At 37.8% G+C, this 25360-nt stretch overlaps 1 protein-coding gene across 2 annotated transcripts; it reads right to left on the bottom strand.

Moving 5' to 3' along the window:
* Positions 1-709: 709 nt before the first annotated feature.
* On the bottom strand, positions 710-24802 carry LOC131043593 (BTB/POZ domain-containing protein At1g63850). 2 transcript variants are annotated; one of them, XM_057976825.2, is made up of 3 exons: positions 24660-24802; positions 23300-24552; positions 710-1805 (listed from the first exon to the last, which is right to left on the bottom strand). In XM_057976825.2, exons 2-3 carry the CDS (start codon positions 24422-24424, stop codon positions 846-848), a joined length of 2085 nt encoding a protein of 694 aa, XP_057832808.1. In that variant the 5' UTR covers positions 24425-24552; positions 24660-24802; the 3' UTR covers positions 710-845. The 2 variants fall into 2 exon arrangements, with proteins under 2 accessions (XP_057832808.1, XP_057832807.1); XM_057976824.2 differs by having other exon boundaries at positions 23300-24752.
* Between the last annotated feature and the right edge of the window lie 558 nt (positions 24803-25360).

The following is a 25360-nucleotide window of genomic DNA, read 5'->3' as shown; positions in this document are numbered from 1 at the left end:
GCACAACATAAAAAATTTCACCTCAAATCTTAATTATTAACCCATCAGAAAAATCATTTGAAAACAAATAATCATGAACCCGTCTTCAAAATTGACTAAATGATCATTTCCACCTAAAAAGTGAACTTGGAGAACAAGCATGTGTTTTACAAAAATCAGGAAACGTCTCGTACATACAGTTTAGTCCATGGCTCCTCCATTGTCAAAGGTCAATGTGTTGATCAACTCAAGCCTCATTTTACAGGAGGTATTGATATTGAACAAGACATGACCTAGCAGAAAGTATCACACTCATAAAACAACCTACCCCAATAATTCCCAAAATATATCGAAATGGAGTCGTACATCATAAAAGAAAATATCTTATATGGGAAAGATAACAACTGAGCAGTGCAATGCTTCAGAAGAGATCAAACATGTGAATTAAAACGACACACATTTACTACTGCTAACAATGCTTATTTTACAGTAAACAGCCCTTTGCTTGTCCAAAAAGCTCGGATCCCATTGTAATACTTGGAACATATCCATTTAAGCCTCCTATTACACCTTTACTATGAATTTGACCACAACATTGAAAGCTACCTTCTCCAATTACATCTACTTTCCTCTTCGTGCAACAAGGAAAAATTACATGCCAAAATGCAAATTTCAAAATGGTCACAGCCCTTGCTATAGCATTGCACCCATTTTCACACAGAATAAAATCTATTCAGAAGAACACTTAGACATTGATCAATAATAATTAATATCACTGTACAAAACTCTTTTTCCAATCTGGAATATGTCAGTCGTAAATTACAACAAACTTGCTAGATAATTTGACAAATACCCAACCAGAAACTTCACATCTGATCGTACGAAGCTACTTGTAGCTGATTTTGATTGGCTTCTACATAAGGCCTGACATATGTTCTTCTCCACCAGACTTCAAATGCTCTCTGTAGATTTGGGCAATCGTCACCACTGCTTAGAAATCGATCAAACCAACTGAGCAATATGCTCTGTTGCTGTCTAAGTGGTAATGTCAGAATTGCTTGGCTGATTCCATCTTCCACTACTTTCCTGTCCAATGATTTACATGCTCGCCGCATCCAGCCAAAATCATTAAACAGTGGCTGCAGCCAGGCTTGTAATAGTGTGAAACGAATATCCTTAGGAACTAAAACCTGGCCTTTTCCTAATGCAATGCAGAGTCTCCCCGTGAGACGACTTACTTCGTACCGATACATTGTAGGTATTTTGGAATGCAGTGCTGCAAGTTCGGCCTGATTAGCCCACATTCGCACAAAATCATCTGCAATCTGTCTATCAATCAAAATGTCAAGTATCCAATGAAGATTATCAGCTTCACGAGCTATTTGATTGACAATTAAGCCCCGGTCCTCACTTGCCCTCTCCATGAAATCAGTACTTGAGGCCTGCATGAAATGATGAACAAGAGAATCTAAACATGTATTGCAAGCCCTGTATAGACTGTCTTTACTAACATCAAATGAATCCCTACTCAGAGAAGCATTTTCTCTTAGCATTTTTGAGATCAAGGCCTTGATCTCACGTCTTGCCTTCTCATCTGTACCTTTGAGCACAAGTTGTAATAGTTTAACAAGGATATCCTCTGATGCGCCCACATTTGAATCTTCAGTAGAAATCCTCTTTAGTACTTCCCCTGCCCCAATACTCTCAAGTTGAAGCTGTGCCAACAATGAAGAAACTCTGTCCTCCTCTTCCTCAGTCCATGGCACTGCTTCCAGATACTCTAGGCAAGATAGCATGCCCGCATCAAAAACAATGGCAGCTGAAACCTGCAAAGGCACAAAAATAATATAAACTCATTCCACAAATAGTAATCTTAGGTAAGAAATATGCAATTCATATCTTTGAGCAAGATTCCATATTCCTTCTGGGTACTTCAAAGTGGGGAATTAGGACCAATTCTGTGCATATTAATTAAATTTGTCACAGGCCTAACGTTTACACCAGCATGTCCGTGTGGTATACCACCTCTGCCTAGCAACTGCTAAGCACTTAACAAGGCACAAAACATGTTTGAAGATTGAAATCAACTGTATCACACTAGACCAGCCTTATTCTGAGTATCTGATGTATCTTCTTTCCTTCTGAAAATACGGATGTTATATCCAATACAAGACACAATCAAAAACATTTTGGTTTATCAGACAAGTTTTTGAGCATTTGCAATAAATTCTTCCTCTTCAACTTGCAAAATATGGACATAAAACTTGACCTTACAGCATTAAGGGAGTAATCCTCTCTCTAGATGTCTTGGTAAGCCCGATCACATTATGAATAAAAATTCAGACATAAACAAGTCTCATTTCTCTATATCATGTAAAAGGGTGTGAAAATAAGTGAGAGCAGCAAAGATGCACATTGCAGATCCTGTGCCGGTAAAGGGAAACATAGAGAAAATCACTGGAAATAAGGTGTGATCCAGCAGCAAACAGGCAACAGAATCACCATTTCAGTGTGGATTTCTGAAATCCTCCAAACCCCTGGCATGGAAAATACTCGGTCAGCAGAGGATTCAGCACACAATAAAATTTGTGCAGAGTACAAAAATGTGTTAAATCCTTTAAATTGCTGTGGAGATTTCTGCAGGCAGCAGATCATTCAGATCATAGTTGAAAAACTTGGACTCGCCACGGACTCGGCAAACCAAAAATTTGGACTCGGACTCGGACTCGTGAAAGACTCACGAAAGACTCGGCAAAAGACTCGGCAAAAAAAAACCGTAGTTTTCCAAAAAAACATAAAGAAATTTAATGCATTTAGAGAACATAAGAGCCATAATTGAAACATTACACATGTCATATGATCAACAAACGTGCAATATTTGAAATTTCATCATTCATACTCATAGTTTCAAACTTTAAACTCTAAAATGTATAATACCAAGATTTCTTCAATGCTAATTATGTTGTTATATGGAGCCTAATCAGACTCAGAGATTAAATTTTCCCTACTTCCATCAGCACAATTTCCCCCTATATTTTTTGACAGGGGTTTGGGAGCAGCGCCCCCAAGTTGAGGTCAAGGGGCATCGCCCCTTGCGGGGTCATTATTTTATGAAGGCATCGAGTGTTATTTTTCTATTGGCCCACGTCCAATTAGAGTTGCCCCTTAACCCCCAAAAAAGTCAAAAGGGGGGGAGTTACGCCAAATGAAGGCCAAAAAAACGAAAAAAAACTCATTTTTAAAGCTTGCCTGATGGTTTTTCTGGGTCGCGCGAGTCCATGCAAAAGACTCGCGAGTCTTTCAAATGGACTTGCCTCGCGAGTCCTTGGAGAGTTGACTCGTGGCTCCCGCGAGTTTTTAAACTATGATTCAGATAACACAAACCTTTCTTCCCTTTTGATTAAGCAGCAGCTCGATAATTAGTTTTCAGCCTCCAAACTTGACGAGGAAAGGTTGAGAAATGAGGATGAATAGATTCCAAAGAAGCTTGTTCCTCCAGAAACATGACCAGGGACTTGGTCTGTTTAAGAAGTTTCAGTACCTTAATCATTGGGCAATGCTTTGCTGGTTTTGGCTAACGATGCGCCAGAACTAGTAATTGATCATGATTTTACAAACTATGGAAGGAGAAACTGAGCAAATCATTGGTGTGCAGATGTTTTGGGAAGAGACCCTCCTTTGAATAAATAAATCAATGGATGAAATCGGTTAAAGTGCAATGTCACTAATCCCTCTTTACCTTTGTTAGAGAAAGGATTCTTCTTAATCCAATTTCAGATAGTTGAGGATCACGGCTTTGTGTGAAACAATTGCCTTTAGTTTTTAGGAAGTCATGGAGTTTTTGTATGCCCTTGGACCCCTTTATTTGATACAACAATTGCTGTTATCACAAAGGCTCCAGTGTAGGTTTGCTTATACAATCTTCCTTTCATTATAAGAAAACCTGGTTTGATACAGCAGTTGGAAGAAAAATGGGCAGTTTTGTCAAAATTGAAAAGAGTTACTTTTATTCATAATGGAGTTTGTGAGGGTGTGTCACAGCAGACCTATCCAAGCCTAGCTTCCATTCCATCAAGATCTAGTAATCACAAGGTCCATGTGTTCGATGTATTTATGTTGAGGGCTGCCATTCAGTTGTTTTAGGTGTCAACAATGGGGCACAAATTGATAGTGTCGTAAGTATCTATTAGGTTCTCGCACTGTTCAGTTGTAAAAATAGATTGAGAAACCTTGCAGACTGGATACTGATTTTGCAAGGAGAATCTGGGGGTGTTCTTGGGTTTAGTGTTTTCTCTTTCAGTTGGCGGCAACGAAGAAGGCAATCCCACATGGTTGGTGGGTCTGTCTGAATCACTTTGAACCTCCTTTCCCAGCAGAAAACAAAGAAAATACCTTGAAGGTCACTCAAGTTTTGGAGGATCTGATGATTGAGGTATATTGGTAGAAATTTTAAAAGAGGTGGACCAGCTAGCTTCAACTGAAATTTTAACTCTCAATCAGAATCTAAAAAGCTAGCTGCGGCTACTCAAGGTTAGGGAGGAAGATATAAGGAGAAAGATTGCAAATGGAAGCTCTGAACACAGTGAGGGTTCTTAATGGACTATGTGGTCTCTTTTGTCCCAAAAGGCTAGGATTTCAGCACACGGAACTCTTTCATGTGGCCTTTATTAGGGATTAGTGACAGGTCATTTTTGGGGCTTGTATGCAGTGGTGATAAGGCAATTTTTTGAACTCAACTTGTTAGGTTTCTAAGTTTCTTTTGAAGTTGCCTCTTCCCTTGACATTTATTTTGTTTTGAGAGAGGGCCCAATAGATTCCCTCAGTTTGTCTAGCCCAAAAAAAAAAAAAAGTCTCACTTCCATAGATTTCATAAGTTAAATCGGGAAGGTTTACCTTTTTATCCAAAAGTCTAGCTTGCAAACTGTAAAGTTGAATATTACGTACTTTATGATCTTCACCTTACATTTCTAAGCACAATTTGGTGTCCATTGCCATAAAACTGTCACTCATATATTTTGCAAGCACTTTTAGGCTATCCCAGATATCATAAATCCACCCAGAAAATCTGAACCCTTAATTCTCCAAAGAAACTTTTGCATCCATATGCTAATGTCATAGACACTCATGCATACAGACACTAGTGTCTAATTTCAGTTTCAAAAATATTCATTTTACAAATGCCTAGAATCCCAAACTTAATATTGCCCTAATAGACATTGTTGTCCTCATTTTTGAACTTTCAAAAATTAGACAACCCCTATGATTTTTTGCTCAAAATGTGTCGTTTTTGTCTCTAAGGTGCATTTGACGAGGTGCAAAACTCATATTTGTTAGTGCCAAATCATGCGTGGATGCTTTTGTCATCATTGTCCAAGTTTTGGTTAGTTTTGGCCTTCATTTTCCTAGCTTTCTGAGCAATTTCGGGTTTCAGGTCAGTCACTGCAAATAGGAACTTTTTGCTGTAGGAACTTTTTGGTGTGATATTGCAACTAAGTTTCTTGTAACTTGCAATGGGGGTTCCAAGACCTGGATTGCAAGTAGATGCTATTGCAAGTAAATGAGTTTTACTTGTAATTGGGTCCCAGAGACCCAATTACAAGTATATGTTATGGCATTACAAATGGGTTCATTGTTCTTATAATGTAACAATAGACTTGTAATCGGGGGTTTAAAGCCTGATAACAAGTAAGCTCTCTTTCTTTTTAGTTCATACACTTGCAATCAAGGATTTAGGGCCTGATTGCAAGTATTTGTTGTATCTTAAGCAAGGATGTAAGCGTTGCATTTGCACTTGTATTAGGCTTCTTGAGACCCGATTTGTCTTCCTAAAGGTGTTTTTGTTCTCAAGTAGTGGTTTTCCTTTGCATTGTAAGTTTAACCCTTTCACTTGTAGTTGGTCCACAAAATCCCGATTCCAAGTAAGAGATTTCAAGTTTTTCCCATAAATCACTAGTTACTTGCACTCGGGCTTGTAGAACCTGATTGCAAGTACTTATTGCTGTATTTCGCTCTTATTACTCCTCCTTATTGTTTGTCGGGTTTCAAGAAAAGCAAAGCAAGTTCATGGTTACAAGTTTATCATGACTATATACTTGCAGTCAGATCTTCAAGACCTGATTACAAGTAGAAATGTAAAAGTTTTTCCCCTACATTGCACTCGCAATCAGACCTCCAAAACCCGAAATTGGTCCAAAATGCACTCAAAAACACTTGAAAATGAGTCTCTAGGATCCAATTACTAGTGCAAACTTGTATTTTCCCATTACACATATGAAGTTGCATGTTCGTTCTCCACAATTGCAAGTCGATGCTCTTGTTTTTCCACACATGTAATGCAGTCCTTGAAACCTGAAAATCATTTGTGAGCCCATTTTTGCATCAATTTATCCCTTCCCTTGTCAGTCTTGTTTGCACACACGATCTATCAAACCAACAAATCAAGGCATGATCATTGTTTTATAAAAATTTCATCTTGAATAAGGTGTCATGGGTTCTTCATCATTGAACAAAACAAGAAGAGATACAACAGTAATTCATGGGGCAGCCCAAGGGTCAATAATCCTCATGAAGTCATCTAGTGACAAAGTGAATCAAGCATGGAGAAAGAACACAACGAAGAGAAGGATTTCCCTCCTGAAGGAATGATACTACCCCAAGCATGTGATAAGGTTGAAGTTCACTGGCCAAGGACACAAAGACTATCAAGGGTGCAAGTTTGTGTTCCAGTTCAAGATGCCATTCCCAAACCCTAGTACTTCAATCACAGAGTGTCTTATAATAGCATGAAGATTAGACGGAGGATGATGTAAATAGAGTCATGTCTCTAGAAACTTAATTTCAATTATGCATTTGTAATTTCATTTTGACAAATTACATGTAATGTCAAAAATTAATTGCAGGAGATCATATCACTTGCATTGTTGTAAATTGTAATTGCATGTAAGCAAATTACAAGTCGAAAGACAATAGGACTGTAACTTGAATAAGTCACAGTTAGTTAGTTAGTTGTGGAATAAGCCTCAGTCGGATAGACTTCTCCCACATTTTGCTCTCAGCGCCTCTCCTATATAGACGAGGGTGCTCTTTGTAATAAGAATCCTTTGGCAATGCAACAAAATTTTGCCAATTTGTATGTGCACTCTAAGACTTTGAGCATAGATGTAAATCAAATTGCTTTTAATAAAAGAGGCAAGTTGTGTTGAGACTTTGTGCCAATTCAAGTTGTTATGTGACGACATTTTCTGGATTTGATTGTGATTTTTGTTCTATTGTTCAAAAGGGAGTTAAATTCAATCTTCCAGACTTTGAGCTGCTAATTGAATTTAGAGTTATAGGTTTGGTTTTCAGACTTGGTCTTGCAGACTTTGAGCTGCTTATCACGTTTGAAGCTAGTGTGGAAAGCTTAAGTAAGGAGATAACTTGTAGACTTTATGTTGCTTTTATGTTTTTGAGACTTGTGCATGTAAGGTGAAGTGCATCATATAGACAGACTTTGAGCTGCTGTTTGTTGTACACTGTTATCATTTTGAGAAGGTTGACAGGACAGTAGAAATATTGAAGACTTTGTGCTTTCATTTCTATTTTCCTGTCTCGGGGAAGTGACGGAAGTATTTGTGCTTTCATGGAAACTTTGCTTCTCTTTATATTCTAAAAATCCTACAAAAAGTTTCATTTTTGTATTTACTATTGTTGCTGTAACTTCTTTTTTGAAATAAGAGAAAGAATATCGTTTGTTCAGAAAAAAGAGAATAAGATGTTATCCCACCCAAATTAGATTAGTGTTAGTAGTAGTAGAGGGGGAGCCTTCCCTAAATTAGGAGAGTTTTATACTCACACTATGCCCTGAAAACACAATTTTGCACATCCTCCCAGGTGTTCAAAATTTTCAACCAACAGACATTTGGTCCTCAACATCCTCACTTTCACCTTGATTTTGAAGGGTTACCATAGCAGCAAAAACCTTTTGGTGTTTAAACCAGCATACCCAAAAATTAAAGATCTTTTAAAAAAATGGGGTAATTTTGAAAAAAACAGATTTTTAAAAACAAAGAAATATGGAAGCAATTTAAGAAAAAAAAAATTCAAGCCGTACCTGCATCAAAACAGTATCAGGGAATGAGGGGAGGCAGGGCAAACCAAGCATTCAATCACCAGAACATCAGAAAGCAAGGGGGTATAAACTATTGTTGTTTTTCCCCATCCATTTTGTTTTGGCAATGACCATTGCAAACCTAATCCTATGGAGCATGTTGACAAGAAAAGGCAGCTGTTTTTCCCTGCCTGTCAATGGGTTTGTTCAGAGGCCGCTATCAATTTTGTTTCAATTTTGGTTGAGTATTAAGTGCCTGTCAGCAATACGTTTTTGTGTATTCAATGAGGTGTGTAATCCCCATTTTCAAAATTAAATAAAGATAAACCCAAAACAACCATAATCAAAAAAATAAAAATAAAATATAAGAAAGAGGGTCTCAAGAAAAATTAAGATATAAAATATAAAATAAGGAAATTAAAATATCAAATATAAAACATAATATAATTATAAAATATAAAATTTAATATTAAAGTATTAAACTTTGCTTTAAATAATATTTTCTCTCAAGGAAATGAAAAACGTGAAGAGTTACAGCCATTGGAGGAAGTGGTGGTCTTTAAAAAGAAACTGTGCAAGGTAAACGGCATCATAGAAAAACATTTTTATTATCTGATTTTACTCCTTGTGGAGCATGAACTATGATTTAATTAACCTGAGGAAGAAACCCCTCATAGCAGAAATTAAAAAACAAAAACCCCTAAATCTCCATCACTGACTTAGCGGATGGAAACCCCTGATTCAGCCAGATTCTAAAACATTTCAAATTAAATAAAGAAAGACCTCTGCAGATTGGAGGAAGATTTACAGCAGAGATAAGAAGACAAGTTCTCTATTTTATGAGAAACATTTTTAAAATTAAAGCTGAATTATATAATAAACTGCTAAGCTACAATCTCTAGATTAATTTCGTACTAGTAAATAATTATGCAATTATTATTATGAGTTAGGGTTTATCATATTTAATTTTAAAGAGAAGGTTGAAATAATGATAGACATGTTGGGTCAGATGCTCCAAGCACTTCGGAAACTAATAGCAATAACCAAAACAATCGCAAACAAAAACAGTTGTTGGGTTTGTTGATAGACCTCTACGTCCCACTTTCATTTGTAAAGAAGAAGTTCCTGTGGTGGAATTTCAAAATTCCATAAAAATGCCAGTTGTGCAAATTATAGAAGTCTTCCCTCAGAGATCCAAAAAGCAACGTCTTCTACAAATTTCAAAGATATTAAGAGTGGTAGTAATAGAAGCCTTGGCAATGATAAGTGGACAACAACAAAAAATTAGAGTTCGGAGTGAAAAATTTAAACTTAACAGTAGTTCATCTGAGAGACAAGACGACAAGGAAGCTCAGATTTTAGAGTCTGGGGAGACATTAAATGTTAATTGTGATAGATGTAGAGGACGAGAAGACATTAGGGGGAATCCAGTACTGATGTTCTACAACTGTTGTTGGTAACTTGGTACAAAAGAAACAAAAGAGAATAACACACTAAAAATTATAGAGAAGAAACATACAAAGACAAATAGAATCTTGGAAGAAATCTATGACAAAGTTTGAAGAGTATATACAAATAATGAGCCAAAGACAATTTCTATTGATGAAGATTTAACAATGGAGCAACAGTTTGTGAAAAGGCTGAAGGTCACAGAAGATAAGCATGGTGGTTGTATAGGTGCACTGAATGACCTAATAGATGGAAAAACTTTATATGCTCTTGAAGCACAAAGAAAAGAAAAAATTTAGAACCAGAACCCCAAGAAGTCATCAAAAAAATTATATCACTAGAGCGGTTAGTGCCTTGGACCCACTTTCATCCTACGGCATCTCCGACGACTCCTAATCAACAAAAGAAGATTTATGCGATTGTGAGAAAGACTGATCTAATGCAGCAGAGTCTTAGGTGAGATTTTGGTTCCATGGCTTAGTACATGTATCCAGATTCTTCCAGAGACTCCTACAAAGCCAAGAAACGGTATACGTCAATTCTATTGAAATTAGGTTTAAATCTATTCCTATTCTACATGGCTCTACACAAACAGGTTGTTGAAGTGGGGCCCAGACGATCAGAATGTAATGTCCTCTTTTGGACAATCCTGATTCTTGCCCTAGAATCACAAGTCCAATAAAATAATAGAACTTAACATGATTAGAATCATATTTTTACCGATAAAATGTGTACATCAAGATAAAACCTGGTTTAGGTCCTATAATCATATTAGACAAGTATCAAAAGTATAATTCATTGAGCAATTATTTCAACTAGGGTTAGATAGCATTTATTCATAACTATTTCAAATCTAGATAAACTATAAAATATCTATAATGCATAATTGGAGTTCAACCATAATAGGGTTCAGATAAGAAGACATGATAGGGTGCCCAAAGGGATCCTCACACTAGGCCCAAGAGCAGATATACCATCCCCCTTGGCCGCATGTGGCCTCCTGCCATCCATCCTTCATGAGGTGGAGTACCTAGTGAGTAAGCTTGTACCTGCCTTACCTATTCGTGCCACCTTATTCGCCCTCCCTATTCGTGCCACCTTTGAATCTGTTCCAGTACTCAACCATTGTAGAGGTTGGAGGGGAAACTGCAATAGGGTGCCAGGAGCATCCTTCCCATCTAAGCCCAAGGGCAGGATGCACCTTGCCTACCTTGGCCTTGTGGCAGGCCGCCAGCCATCCACCATGAGGGGGTGTACTTAGAAGAGGATCTCATATCAATTTATCCCTCCTTGTATTTCTACCCTCACCTTACTACAATCGATTGCTGCAATTTGATGAATAGCCTAGAAATCTAGATATTCCACATTATTGCTTATATCTAATATATATGATGTTAAGTATCAAATATACTATTTGTTGTATGCATATTATTGCCTATATTAGTATGTGAGGAGTTATGCATACATCAAAACATTATCATGCTGCATACATCAAGCATACAAATTAAACATATATTCATGCATACCACCAGGGAACAAAAATACTACTGCCTGTAATAAATAGCAATCTCTGATCCTATGGCCTGATCACTGATATATGTATGAATCAATCTTCTCTTTGTGAGCACCGATCCTAATTCAGTTACTTTCCTTGATTGCTACCATAATCAGTATTAGACCTCCTTATTCCAGATCAGAATTCTTATGATCTGCTTATACATACATTCCCCTTCCCAAATCTGCATATACTTCCCTTTCTAGATCTTCTTATAACATAATTTACATATCTGCTGTTATACTTCAAAATTCTGTTTTTTTCTGGATCCCTCTATATCTTATTTTTGTCCTCTATATATACCACTTCATGCCTCTTTAAAAGTGGTGACTTCTACAAGAGTTTGAATCATTTTAATCCTTTCAAGGTGGCGTTAGAGCAGGTCGGCCAGCATTTAACATTTAAATATAAATCTGTTTTAAATATCACAAAAGAGGTGACAACTTTAGGAGGGTCGGCCCTCATATTATGAGACTTATTTAATTTATCTTTGAACCTCTTCCAAGGATGATGTCAATTTAGGGAGAGATCTCAGTTCATATTAATTTTCTAGCACCCAGATTTAATATTAAAGAAGTCAGTGACTGTTATCTGTTGTATTCATTTGCAGGGGCATCACACAGAAGATAGCCATGTGACATATTCTTATTGGCTCATGATAAATTATTATTGGTTCATTGGACCAATCAGCAATCATCAAAGGGATTTGCCTAGGCAGTCCCAATGAGGATACGCCCAATTGTGTGAAATGGCATTTTGGAAAGCCTGTCGTGTTTGATTGGCTGGCAAAGAAAAACAAAATGTGAAGACTATGTCTTATTGTGCACTTTGCCAACCATTAGATCCATTGACTATCAGCAGAACATCAGAAAGCAAGGAGGTATAAATTTATGTTATCTAACCAACCAAAGACAAGAGAAGCGTTTGGGTATCTGCTAGCCATTCAATCTCTCAGAAGAAAAGCTAGTTGCAAATAAACCAAGGAACAACAGCAATGTAGGTGCAAGTTGGCAGGTGAAGTCTTAATGGCATCTATAGATCCTGATAAGGTGAGTGGAAGAGCCTATGTCATGTGGAAGAGAACAAGACAAGTCATGTCTTCTGTGCATTGGCAACATTCCAGAAAGCAATTTCGCTCCAAAAGCTAACAGAAATTAGATGCTCGGCACAATTGTGTGCCTGAATGGACGAGATATTCACATGTTCCTATAGAATTCAATCCAATATGTGGATTTTCTTGCATTGCACAACAAAATCAAAACATGTTGAGCATATCCCTTTATCTGCAGAGAGTCCAATATCTACAAGAGGTTGTTGCAATTGTTGCAATAATTTGTCCTGAATTACAAGATTGTGACATGTGTCCAGGGCATGTTGGGTAATATTCTGATGCAGTTTGTTACAGGTCAAGGCATTCATTGCTACAGCATTTCCCGCTTATCTCTCTCTCTTCCCCCCTTCCTATTCTCTCTTTTGTGATCTATATATTGAATGAGCTCTTATAAGCAGGAGGACAGATTTTCTAGGCAAAGCCCTTTCATTTTACAAATTTAAGCTTGATGGCTAATATATTTATTCTATTTTGAACCTCTGACAGCTAATAAAATTATTTAACTTGTTCTTGCCTTTTGTTACATGTGTTTCACTCTGGTAACTGAAATGCTTTGTTTTTTGTATTTAGAAATGTCATTTCTTTTCATTTTCTATCTACATTCAGGTAGTCTTGATCGATACATCCAAGAATCACTAATCTCCTGTGAGCAGTTTTCGACCTTAAGCATGCTGATGACCATGCAAATATCGCTTCTTGTCTTTCCTCATAGAATATGTGTCTATCCATCCTATCAACTATTTAGTCATGTTAAAATCCCTTTACCATGGAAAATTTGTCTTAATCTTGGTGCATCACCCCTATAGATTACAATTTACTTTTATCTGTTTCTCCCTTCTCCCTTGTCTTCTGCAAAGCAATTAGTGTGAACTCCTTGCATATCTTACAGGAGATGACCTTTCAATCTGAAAGGTAATCCTGTGTCTCAAAACACAAGCTTCACATTGTTGTGGTCTACATGTGAAGCTTCCCATCCTGTAAAGATTGGATTAACTGGTTTAAAAGTTGTATTAGCACCCCAATTTTTTCTGTTCTAGTTAACACCATCCCAATTGGGCTCTTTTGAGCCTCAAGAAGTCTGAAAAAAGGGGATTGTTTACCTCTGCACCTTTTTATTATTGTAATTTATAACAGATTCTTTATGGAGGAAAATTAAATTTGAGCAGGAAAAGGGAGATATAAAAGGGCTAAGGATTACTTGAGTTGTAGGGTCCATGCTCACAAGGGAATCTACAATTACGGAAGCAAAGAGTTTTAGGCAGATATTGGAAATATATGAATGTGAAAAAGCACAGAGACGAAACAATAATAAGTCAAAAAAATATCTTCTTCAACGTCCCAAAGGTTAGGTAGAGAAAGATAGGCTCCATTACAAGATTTGAAAAAGCAGAGTTGCCAAGTATTTACCTGGGAATGCCTTTGATGGAAGGTAAGATTAAAGACTGCTGGAAACAGGTTATACTAATAAAATAGTTACAAAAGAAATTATTATCCTCGAAAGGCAAATAGCTTACGATGGCAACAAAGATTTAACTTTTCAAATTGTGTTTGCAAAGCAATTCCAATATATATGATATCTCTACTCCAAGCCCCTGGAAAGCCACTAATACAATGAGCAGTCTTCTATGAAACTTTTCATGGAATGGGTCAGAAAAAAAGAAAAGGAAGCCTTTACTAGCATTGCATAAGATTGTCAACCAAAGGACCAAAAAATGGCTTTTAATTAGATCTCCAGAAGCAATGAATTTGGGATTAGGAGCACAGCTATCATGAAGAATTTATGAGAAAGGCAAGTGATTGTGGTGTAAGATTGTTAGGGTTAAGCATCTAGATGGTCCAGAAACAAAAAATATTTTCATCCAAGAAGAGCTACCGTATAGTTTTGAGGCCTAAAATTTCCTCCAAAGATGTATTCATTTGGTCAAAGAATGTGTTAGGTGTTATGTTCAAAGTAGCTTTTTGGGAAGACACATTATGGGAAATAGAGGAGCCTACACACCTAAAGTGTTATACTGAATCTAAGGGGGGTAAAACAGTCAATGGTTACTGGATTGAAGATGTAAGTATGGGGTGGAGTAAACTGGAATGTCTCGAAGGCATCGACAAAATGAAAGGGAAGTTGATTTTTAGTGATCAGATTAGCAGAATAGAATAGAAAATCAGAATGCAAAGTAAATCATACACATAACACACATCTACCCTGGGAAAACCTCCCTCTTGGAGGAAAAAACCCAGCAACCAAAGATCTTGATTAGGCAATAACCAATTGAATCTTTACAATGAGCTTCAACACTTGAAGCTATCAGCAACTATGCACAGTAACATCTACAACCTAGGGCACACACAGAAAATGAACTTATCTGCAATACAATGAAGCTGTCACAAGGATGAGGTATGCTGGTCCTAGGATGGTGAGTACAGCCTTCAAGAACAGTTCTCTGATCTTCAAATGATGACTGCTGCCACCTGAAACCAGTTCGCTATCACACAGTGATGTTTGCTGACTGCTGGATAAGGTTCGCTATCTTCTAATAATGTTTGCTGTCTTCCAAATGGTGTTTGTTGTGCACTCAATGATGATTGCTGTCATCTAGAGATAATTCGATGCTTCTGAAGTAATTCTCTTATAGCAGTTAAGAACGTATTTTCTGAATGTGTGTCTTAACAATGACATTAGCATTACATATATATATGAGACTCTAGCCATCAATTTGTCTTAAGGTCGGCTAGGAGTCTAATTACAATACAAAACATAAAGTGGCGCCAAAACCAAATAACCCCACACGTTTATATAGGGCAGGGTTAATCCACAAGTTACATATAACGCCTCACTTAGGGCACGGCAAACACAAGATGTTTAAGCCTTCTAAAGGCCGGCAGGGCCATACACACGCCAGGTGTGCTAGGTCGGCCCTAGAAAGGGCTCCGACCTAGCTACTTACAACAAGAAGGGAGAGCTCCCCTTAAAAGTAATGCACTTAGCCAACACCCTCACAAAAGACACTTGAAGATGACCACTTGATTTGGGATAAATCAAAATATGGAGAAGTACTTGTTAAAACTGCCTATGACTTTTTGCACTCTAGGGAAGAAAGAAGAAAGTGGAGCTTCCCAACAAAGAGGGTTTGGCAAAAACATGGCCTTCCTAACGAAAATGTTTTTCTCTGGTCAGTTATCTGAAAGAAAGATTTTACTTATGACACTTTCATGTGCAAGGGCTTTTCTGAGCCTTCAATGTGCATGATATGTAACAAAAGCAAGGAAAATGGCAACCACCTTTTTTTGCATTACAAAAGGGCTTGGGAAGTTTGGGGCACATTTTGTAATAAAATGGGCATCTAACAGGCAGGATCAGAATGACTGGGCTAGACAAGAAAGGGAGTTTTAAGAGCGATTTTGAGAATTGGTTCAGTTATAATAACTTAATAAGTTTGAATCCATGGATAGAGCAAAACTCTCAAAAATTCAGAGAAGCAGAAAGCCCAATATGGTGAATTTGGGGGAGAATAGAAACCTCTTTATCTATATTGATAAATACTTGGCAACCAAAGCAGGAAAAGATGTATGAGGATGCAGCAGAATGAAATTAGTTAGGGTGGTTAATAGAGGATCTTGTGGCTGTAAGCACAAAAAGATAAAAGAAGATAAGTGGAGAAATCCAAGGAAGGGAAGGATGAAGCTCAATTTTGACAGTGCAGCTTAAGGAAATTCTGAAGCAACAACAGGAGGAGGTATTTCCAAACAAACGAAGGGCAACTGGTTCTGTTGTTTTAGGTAAGGTTTTGGATAGAGACTAATAATAGAGCATTGGCACTAGCACTTTTAAAAGGCATAAGAATAGCACAACAAGAGGGACACAAGAAGCTTATTGTAGGTGGCCATTTCAAGATCATAACTCAAACTATCTGAAAAGGAAGGTACAGAAATAGAAAACTTCAAAACATTGTCAGTGAATCAAGGCAAGGCAGAGGTAGGGACTCATGAGATTTCCTCAAGCCACATCCAGAGGACATGGAACAAGGTGGTGGAGAAATGGAGCAAATGATTAGGAAATTTCCCTTATAACAGTTTCAAGACTAACAGCCAATGACTACAGATGAAAGGAAGAAGAGCCCACAAGTAGGGTAGGTACCCCCTGTTGGTTCTCCAAGATGCTTTCAGTTTTTACTAAAAGGTTGTGAGTCTGTATGATCAAAACCACTGTAAGGATGGACCAAATAACAAGAGATAGCTAGATCTCTCTTGCAAATTAGGCTCTGCAAGACCTAGGGGAATAGTCCTATCAACATTCACTGAATTACAAATATGACAAAAGTATCTAACACAATGACAAGAAAATAAAATTCCTCGAACATACAAGGCAAGGTTCCTAAAATATGGCTTATTTCTACAAACCCCTTGTAACCTTAATGCTCAGAAATTATCAAAAATAAAATAAAATAAAAATGGTTTATTCATTAAGGATTTTCTCATTTACAGATTTGGATTTGCCAGCCTTCAACTATTCCTCCAATAACAAAGTAAAACCTGGATAGATATCCAATAACTAAGAAAACACTACCACTCAAATAAGCCTAATGTAATTGGCTCTATCTTGCAGAGCTTAAGACTCTCGAATGCCCTTCTATCCCAAAAGTACACCCTCAACTAAATAATCGGCAGACCTTTCAAATGCTTCACATACCAGTCTAGAAAGGTCTCCTACCCTGGCATAAGCTGCACAAATCAAAACAATTTTACAAATTTACAACACCCCTTAGATGCAAACTAACACAAAACTGATCAACAAATGTAAACTCAAGAACTCCTTGAATTCCCTTAAACGTTCAAACAGCTATGGAGACAGTAATACATAAATGACATATAAGATGTCTTATATTGATTTACTGAATGAATTTTACAAAATCATTGAAATCCCATACAGAAATGGAACTGAAATTACATTCACACACACTGGCATACAAAAGGTCGACAGCATGACCTGGAAGACTCTCCACGGTTCAAAGCTTCTTAACAACCCTTCTAGAATAAAAATTTTGCCTCTTCTAGTCCCCGTATATTGCAAAAATCACCACCAGCATCAATTCAAACACCCTCAAATTTGTACATTGCAAAAAACACCCACATCATTCAAGGGTTGTTATCCCTTGTTAGTGCCTGAAATCCCACTCCAAACATTCCTAGAACCTACAAAGCATGGGGAATGTTCTCCTACGACCAACAATTGTCCCGTGTGAATCTTCCACATTTTGCTTTGTCAAACCCTAAAACACAAGTACTACCTAGTAGATAATCGACCTTTTCCTATATCCAAGCCGCCTAGATGGGTAGCAACAACATGTCGGGATATATGGTATTTCAAACATTTTTGGCACCCTTCTCTACATTCAGAAACTCCACTGTATTCACCCCTTCTCTTTGCTTGTTGGAAGTTCAACCTCTATATGAGTTACATTGTACTTTTACATGGTTCACAAATTCCTGAACTATGCAAATTTGAAACTTCAGTACTTTTACCACTTCTCTTCTTCCTTTCCTTCTTTCCCCTTTGTATTTCTTCTTTGTTGCAATTTTGAACTTGTGCCAAACCTTGTCACACTTTCACAAAGTTCACAAACTCACAAACTTTTTGACTTTGACAACTTTGCAAGTAATTTTACCTTGTCTTCATTAAAATTTCAACTCCTCAATACTTTGTCACATTGCCACACTGCTTGCAAACTCACAAGCTTTGAAACATTTATAACCTTACCACACTTTGCTTCTTTTTCTTTCTGTGTTTTGTTTTCATTGTTGCACTTCTTACAACTTGGCAAACCATATCACAAAGTTTGCAAAACCGCTAACTTTGCAACATGATGAATCACATGGTAAAGTTTGCAAAACATTTAGAGCCATACAACCATTTAGAACTTTTCTTTCACCTTCCTTGCCAAGATTTGTGAACTTGCAAACTTTGTAACACCTTGGAACCCCTAAAACACTAGGACGACCTAGCAGATAAGGAGCCATTTACCATATTCGTGGAGCCTAGAGCGGTAGCAACAATGTATAATGATATTTGTAGTATTTAAAACATTTTTGGCACCTTCCCTACGTTTAGAGACTCCACTATATTCACCTCTTCTCTTTGTTTGTCAAAATTTTGGTACATGGTACTTTCACTTGGTTTGCAAAATCGCAAACAATGTGGCATTTGAAACTTTACCACTTCTCTTCTTCCTTTCCTTTCTCCTTTGTATTTCTTCTTTTCCCAATTTTGAGCTTGTGGCAAACCATATCACACTCTTGCAAAGTTCCTGAACTCTGCAAACTTTGCAACCTTGAGAACTTCGCAAGTTTTTCTACCTATTCTTCATTAAAATCTCAACTCCTTAATCCTTTGCCACATTGTCGCATGGTTACTCGCGAACTTTGCAACATTCACAACCTTACCACACTTTGCCTCTTGTTCTTTCTTTCTTCTTTCTCTATTTTCACCATTGCACCTTTTGCAACCTAGCAAACCTTATAATAAAGTTTGCAAAACTATAAACTTTGTGAAAAAACAAACCACATCACAAATTTTGCAAAATCACAAACTTTTCAACATTTACAACCCTGCGACCACACTTTGCCTCTTGTTCTTTCTTTCTTCTTTCTCCATTTTCATCATTGCACCTTTTGCAACCTAGCAAACCTTATAATAAAGTTTGCAAAACTGTAAACTTTGTGACCAAACAAACCACATCACAATTTTTGCAAAATCACAAACTTTTCAACATTTAAAACCCTACGACCTTTTAAAACTTTTCTTTCACCTTTCTTTGTCGAGGTTTGCAAGGTTCACAACTCACAAGTTTTGTGATCCCTTTGAGCCTAACACAATCAAAACACTTACGAATCCCCCATACTTCGAATATTTTGGATATTTTTTAGGACAACAACTCGAGACTAGGACCATGTGGGTGGTAAAGGCAACATTCAAGCAATATTTTACCAAGGGAATGTCTATTCATATATTTCTTGATTATCTTTGATGGGAAAACAAAGCAATTTGGGACAAGGTGGGCAAAGATGTAATGTCCCCTTTTTGAAAAGGAATATAATAATAAATAATAACTAAGTTACCAGTTCGGGTTCGGGCAACAGTTCAGGTTCGAAGAACCTGGTACGCCGGTACGGCAAAATTTTGAAAGGGGGTTTGGATTCGTTTGGGTTCGTTAGTACAAAAACATGTAAATTATATATATATGCAGCCTATAAGCATGAATTAAGATTAGCATGTCACATAGCATCATATAAACAACAAAACCAACATAAACTTGTAATCATAACATCATGATCATACCATAACAGCATCATATACATCAAGTTTAATATCAAAATGATAAAATATTCAAGTATCATTGTTTCAACTTTCAACAATTTAAAGTTTGATCATTAAATGGATTCTCTAATGGGGGTTTGGGGCAACGCCCCCAACGGGGTCAAGGGGCGGGGTCAAGGGGCAGAGCCCCTTGCAGGGTTGAGAGGCAATGCCCTCGCCGCCAACACCAAATTACAACCTTCAAACCCACATAGAACTCCATGGCGTGCATCATTTTTCTGCTTTTTTAAGACGTCAGGAACAAGGCCAAAGAATTCAAAATTCTGATCAAGGTGCATTCTACCGTACGGGAATTGTGTTTTCTGACTTGTTCTTTCATACAAACTTGTGCTTCTCTCTTGGAATTTTAATTTTTTATGTGGTGGAATTCAAATAAAATTAAATTTTTTAAAAAAAAAAACCATTTTTGGGCTATCAGACCCCTAGGTTCGACTTGGGTCCTCTTGGGTTCGACCCTGGGTCCTCTTGGGTTCGCCCTGGTTCGAACCAGGCCTGTGAACCACAAACCCTGTTCGAACCACAGGCGAACCGAACCCGAACCCCGAACCCGGACCGTACCGGACCAGTACCAGGGGTCTAGGGGGCCGAACCCGATAACTGAGAATAATAATAATAACTTAAAATATAAAAATAATAAAAATGAAATATAATATAATTAAAATTTAATTAAGTTTAATGAATGGTCAAAGTGTATGAAATGAAGAGTTGTGACTCCCTCAAACATGAGATATAAAAGGGAGATCATTTCATTTGAGAAGGACATCCAAATATCATTCATCTAACAATAGTCAAGGAGGAAAGAATGGAGCATATGAATCAAGGAAGGATTAATAGGAAGGAACGGGTAGAAAATAAGTAAGTAACTACTTCAAAGGGCAGACATTATGAAAGGTTGTACTCTTTCAAAGGGGGTGTAATTGTAAAAGGTTGTGACTCTTGCAAAAGGCAGACATGATGAAGAGGTGTGACTTATCCCTCACAATGGAAGATATAAGGGAAGAAGGTTTCATTTGAAGAGGGTGGGAAAGGAATCGATTTGGGAATCATCCACAAGAAATTAAGGAATTTAGATCAGCAGCTTAGAAGAAAAATTTATGAAGGACTGATGGACTGATAAAAGGAATTAGAGCAGATTTAAAGCAGAAGCATAAGGATCAAGATCGAATGGTCAAGCAGATAAGTGAGAGATAGATTAAGATCAGAACTGAGTAAGACTAGAAAATAAGACATATAAGATGCAGATTCTGATCTAATATTAACAGTCTAAATTTAGTAAGTTTATGTATGGAATGATTTGGAAACAACATTGATCTGACATCAGAAAGTCAGCCTCATAAGAAATCAGAATCTGAGTTTAATTCAGAAGAAAAGCAGCCGACCATAATATTTGGGTAAAGGTGATTAGTATGCAATATGGCTGAATCTATTATTTGTTATTAAATCAGTTAGGAAGCATCAATTTATTTATTGAATTACATTGCCATACATCAGGGATTTAGGATAATTAATTATTTATTTATTTTAGTAAAGCAATCATATTAGAAACTGGCAAGGAAACATAATAGAAAGATGCAGTAGTATGAGTCCCCTCAATTGAGTAGACAACCATTGAGTTGGTACTTGTGGGCCATGGGGTTGGATGTTCAAACCCCTTGGGCTTAATTGAGGAGGATAGTCTCCCGGCATCCTATGGTGCTTACCCCTCACATTTCTTATATGGTAGAAGCTATAGTGTCCATGTTTACAGTAGGAAACTACATTATCATTGCTTTAATGTTAATTAATTAATTTCCTAGATTCAATTACTATTATGTAATTTAATGAAAGAATACTCTTGCAAATAAATCATTTTATTGGATTTGTTATTCTTAGGCAAAAATTAGGTATATTCCAAAAGGGGATATTACAAAAGACTTAAAAAAAAAATCGCATTTTGGAGGCATGTGAAGCAGAGCTCTAACACTCCCCTGTTTTAGGCAATTAAACTTCAAAAGATGTCTAGTTTTGCATGGCTCAAAGTGCCTCTCTCTCAGTTAGATATAGTTTTAGTTCAGCAAGAGGGAAGTTCTGTTTCATGCATGAACAATTTTCTTACAAGAGAGGCTCTTTGAGTTTGGTTGCGCTACATGCATGGTTGACACCCTTGGTGCAGTACCTGTTCTGAAGTACAGCATGTTTTGGTTAGGTTGAATATATTTTGAGTATTTATGGTTTTGATACTTCTCTCTGCACTCTGATTATTTTAGTTAGCTATGCCAAAGAAAGAATATAAAGCATTTGTTTTAGTGATTAATTTTTTTTCAGCAGGATGATTGTTCGATGAGCAGGATAGATTTTTGAGCTACGGCAGTATTTTTCAGTATCAAGGATGGTTAGTCAACACCATCTTAACGTTAGCATCTCACTAACCATTTTTGGGAGGTCTCAGGTCCCCCTTAACCCAAGGAATTTTAGGACAAAAATTATCATCAAAGTATTCTGTAAATCATTTGTGTTATAACTTATAAGAAAAACAGCTGCAAATGCCAATTGGCTGAGAATCAGGCTACTTTTAAGATAGCATTCAACTAGTGGTACAAAAAATTAAAACTTGCCCACTAGATGAGTTCAAGGTAACACCAGCTATTGGTGAATCTCTTTCTGAAGATATAGGGTCTTTAATATGTCACTAAGTCAATATAACCCAAAAAATGATAATTTGTTAGCAATCAAGAATTTTTTGTAGACCAATCAGACAGCTGCAAATCTCACATGGCTGAAAAAAAGGCCCCATTGAAGAGCCTGCATGTTTTACTTGTTATAATTTTCTTAATATATTGCTACAGATTTTCAAAGCAAAATTCAGCAGAGATAACACCAACAAACAGCATACTTTTATGCTTGCACATTAATCAGAGCAAATAAATTATTATATTTGCACTCTTAAAATGCAAACGGTTAAACAGATTCAGTTAAGAGTATGTATCTAGGTGAATAAAATGCCTTTTGAAATCCTCGCATGTAATCCACTCATTATCCAAATCATTACAAGAAAATTTTATTAACTGCATCCACCAAAAATTAATCACCTTCAAGTGATAAGCGTTTGCTTACTGAATAGAATCTGATCGCGCAGAATTAGTTCATTACTAACAAAATCTTATATTTGCAATGTTCAAATGCAATCAGTTAGAGAAAACTGGAATCAAATGCAATCTGTACAGTGTTCATTTTCTGAAAAGCTGGTCATTAAAATATGAGGAAGAATCAGTTCAACCCATATAAGAACTGCTTCCTGGGACTTCTAACTGTATGTGTGAAGTTAAATAAAAAATTTACCCTGCGAGATCTCTTAATACAAATACATCGGGGCCAACTATGAAGCAACAGAGCTGAGATTCGGAGTTGTTTATGAAACAGAGGAAAAGACAGTATGATAAGAGATAGCTTGCGTCGATTGGTCACACAAATATTTATCGTACGCCAATCTTAAAGCATTCTTGCATGTTGAAAAACAAAACCTATTCTGGTAAGCAATCTGAGTGTCAAAGCAAAACATGGCGTGGTTAGTATAGGCAAAGACCAGGGATGACTAAATAATTGCTCAAGCGTTTCAAAAATGTATTGCAAAATGAATAAATCTAAAAATAAACCCTAATCGATGCCACTATTCAAGCATCCACGCAAATAATAGCAAATAAAAAAATGGATAGCAGATCTGAAATCGTGAAATAAATTTGAGGATCTATAGTGGGCAAGCACAAGTACCTTCAAGATGCCAAGAATTTTGGAGACATTTTCCTTCATGAGCTTGCGCTTCAAGTCCTTACAATACATCAGACGCAGAGTCTCCATGTATATCTCCACATCATCGCAGTCCGAAATCTCCACTAAATGTGGCAAACTCCGCTGCTGTTTCGACCATCTGTCCGACAGCTTCGCGGCAAAAAACCTGCTATGAGCAACTAGAATCTGCCTATGAACGTTCAAAGTAACAGAAAGTCCATCCTTGGAGCTCAGCGTCAGTTTGACATCACTGGACTCGGAATCATTGAACTGGCTGCCTGGGCTGCAGCTTCCCAGAATGGCCAAAATCTTCTCTTGCATGAAAAACTGCCGGTCTTGCAGTGCGGATGTTTGTTTCCCGTTGAGTGACTGAGAGTGTTGTAAGATTACATTGCCATTAGCGGCAAGCTGCTGCTTGGGCTGCAGTTCTTGTTCATGAGCCATCATTTCGAAGAGCGTGGGAGAGGATCTGATTTTTTCCACGGGGGGAGACGAGGACGGATTAAGCAGACCTGCGTTGAGAACAGAGTTGAACTTTCCGTAGCTCAAAGCAGCGGAAGCCGAGTCCATAATAGGAGAAACCCTGCCCGGCGACAAACGAATTCGGAAAGGAGAGACGCTGCCGTTAGGATTAGGGTTTCTGTTAGGACTAGGGCTTGAGCTCCCCAGAGGCTGTTTGTCTGGAATGAAGCCCTGCTTGATGAGCGCCGAGATCTCGCCCGTCTTCAGAATGTCCCCCGGGGTGGGATTCGACCTCTCCACCTTGGCGAGTTCAGCACTCTCTTTTTCCAAGATTTGATTTTCCTTATTAATAATGTCTACGGGGGGCTTTTCTACTGTTTGATCCTTGGGCTTGCTGTTGCAGCGCCGGGGAGGAGGAGGGGACGGGCTGGCCAGGGGTTTCGCCACGCAGCACCACGCGCCCTCTGTGGTAACCGCCTGCGGGGCCCTCCGCACTTTGTCTCTACTACTACTCTTGCTACCTGACGTCCGCTGTTCGACTCCCGCGGCCCCTTCACGTCTTCGCCTTCGCTTGCACTTGGTTTTCTCACTCTGCAAATTGCTTTGTTCCTGATGTTGAGGTATTGGCGCTGCTGCCGCTGCCATAGCCAACTGAAATTCACATGGATAAAGCCACCAAGAACCAAAATAGGCTACTACATATCATGCGCATGCGGCCATTACAGACGTCGACACCATCAATTCCTCCACTCCCTCCACCATCACCCCGCATCCTGCACAAATTGCAGCAAAAACAAGCAAAGCATAAAAATTATGTGTGAGCTTGAGAAAACCTAAAAGTTCATTTATTGACGCTGCGTAGCCCGTCCAAGCTCTGTACCATGTGGTTCCATGGATTTCCCCACTTGTGTCAGTGGACATTTTCGGACATTGGCTGTATTTCAAATTTAAATAAGAAAAAAAATTCGTATTTAATTGGTTTTATTTTTGAAATATACATAAAGTGAAATAAAAGAAAGAAGGGAATAAAATCGAGCTCAATATGCGGGAGTTCAAAAAAGTGCCCAAAAAAGTGCCCAAAAAAGAAAGCCGGCGGAATTCTTTATTTTCCCACTATTCCAATGCTTCGACACGTGGAGTCCGTTATGTGGCGACCCTATCATGTCGTGACATGTGTAATTTAGGCGTATTCGGCCCCCCGGTCGTGTGGAGACAAAGGGTGTGGCCTTATTTCTTTTCACGACAGTATGCCATGCAAAATGACAGCGACCGCTTGGACGTGCATTGCCCGCCGTATTTCGTTTTCCATTAGCGGTAAGCTGAGCGGAATCGGAATTTGGCGGTTAAATTTGACGGTTGACCTTTCAGCGTCGTGTGGAATTTTTGCGACTCCTATTTGTTGCTAACCATTGCCTTTCATTATCTGTGACGGTTGCAAGTCGAAACTTTTGACGGTTTGTCCAAAGCTGTCCATTGATGTTGCGGCTTACATCACGGTCATGTGAGATTTTTTATTGTAGTTCACGGTATTAAAAAGCAGAAATACGGTAACTGCGTCAGGTTGTGCAGAGAATGCATTTT

Source organism: Cryptomeria japonica, chromosome 1 (genome assembly GCF_030272615.1).
Source record: "Cryptomeria japonica chromosome 1, Sugi_1.0, whole genome shotgun sequence".
Classification (NCBI taxonomy): Eukaryota; Viridiplantae; Streptophyta; class Pinopsida; order Cupressales; family Cupressaceae; genus Cryptomeria; species Cryptomeria japonica.
Note: the sequence above shows the minus strand (reverse complement) of the source record. Positions and strands in the feature narration are given on the sequence as shown.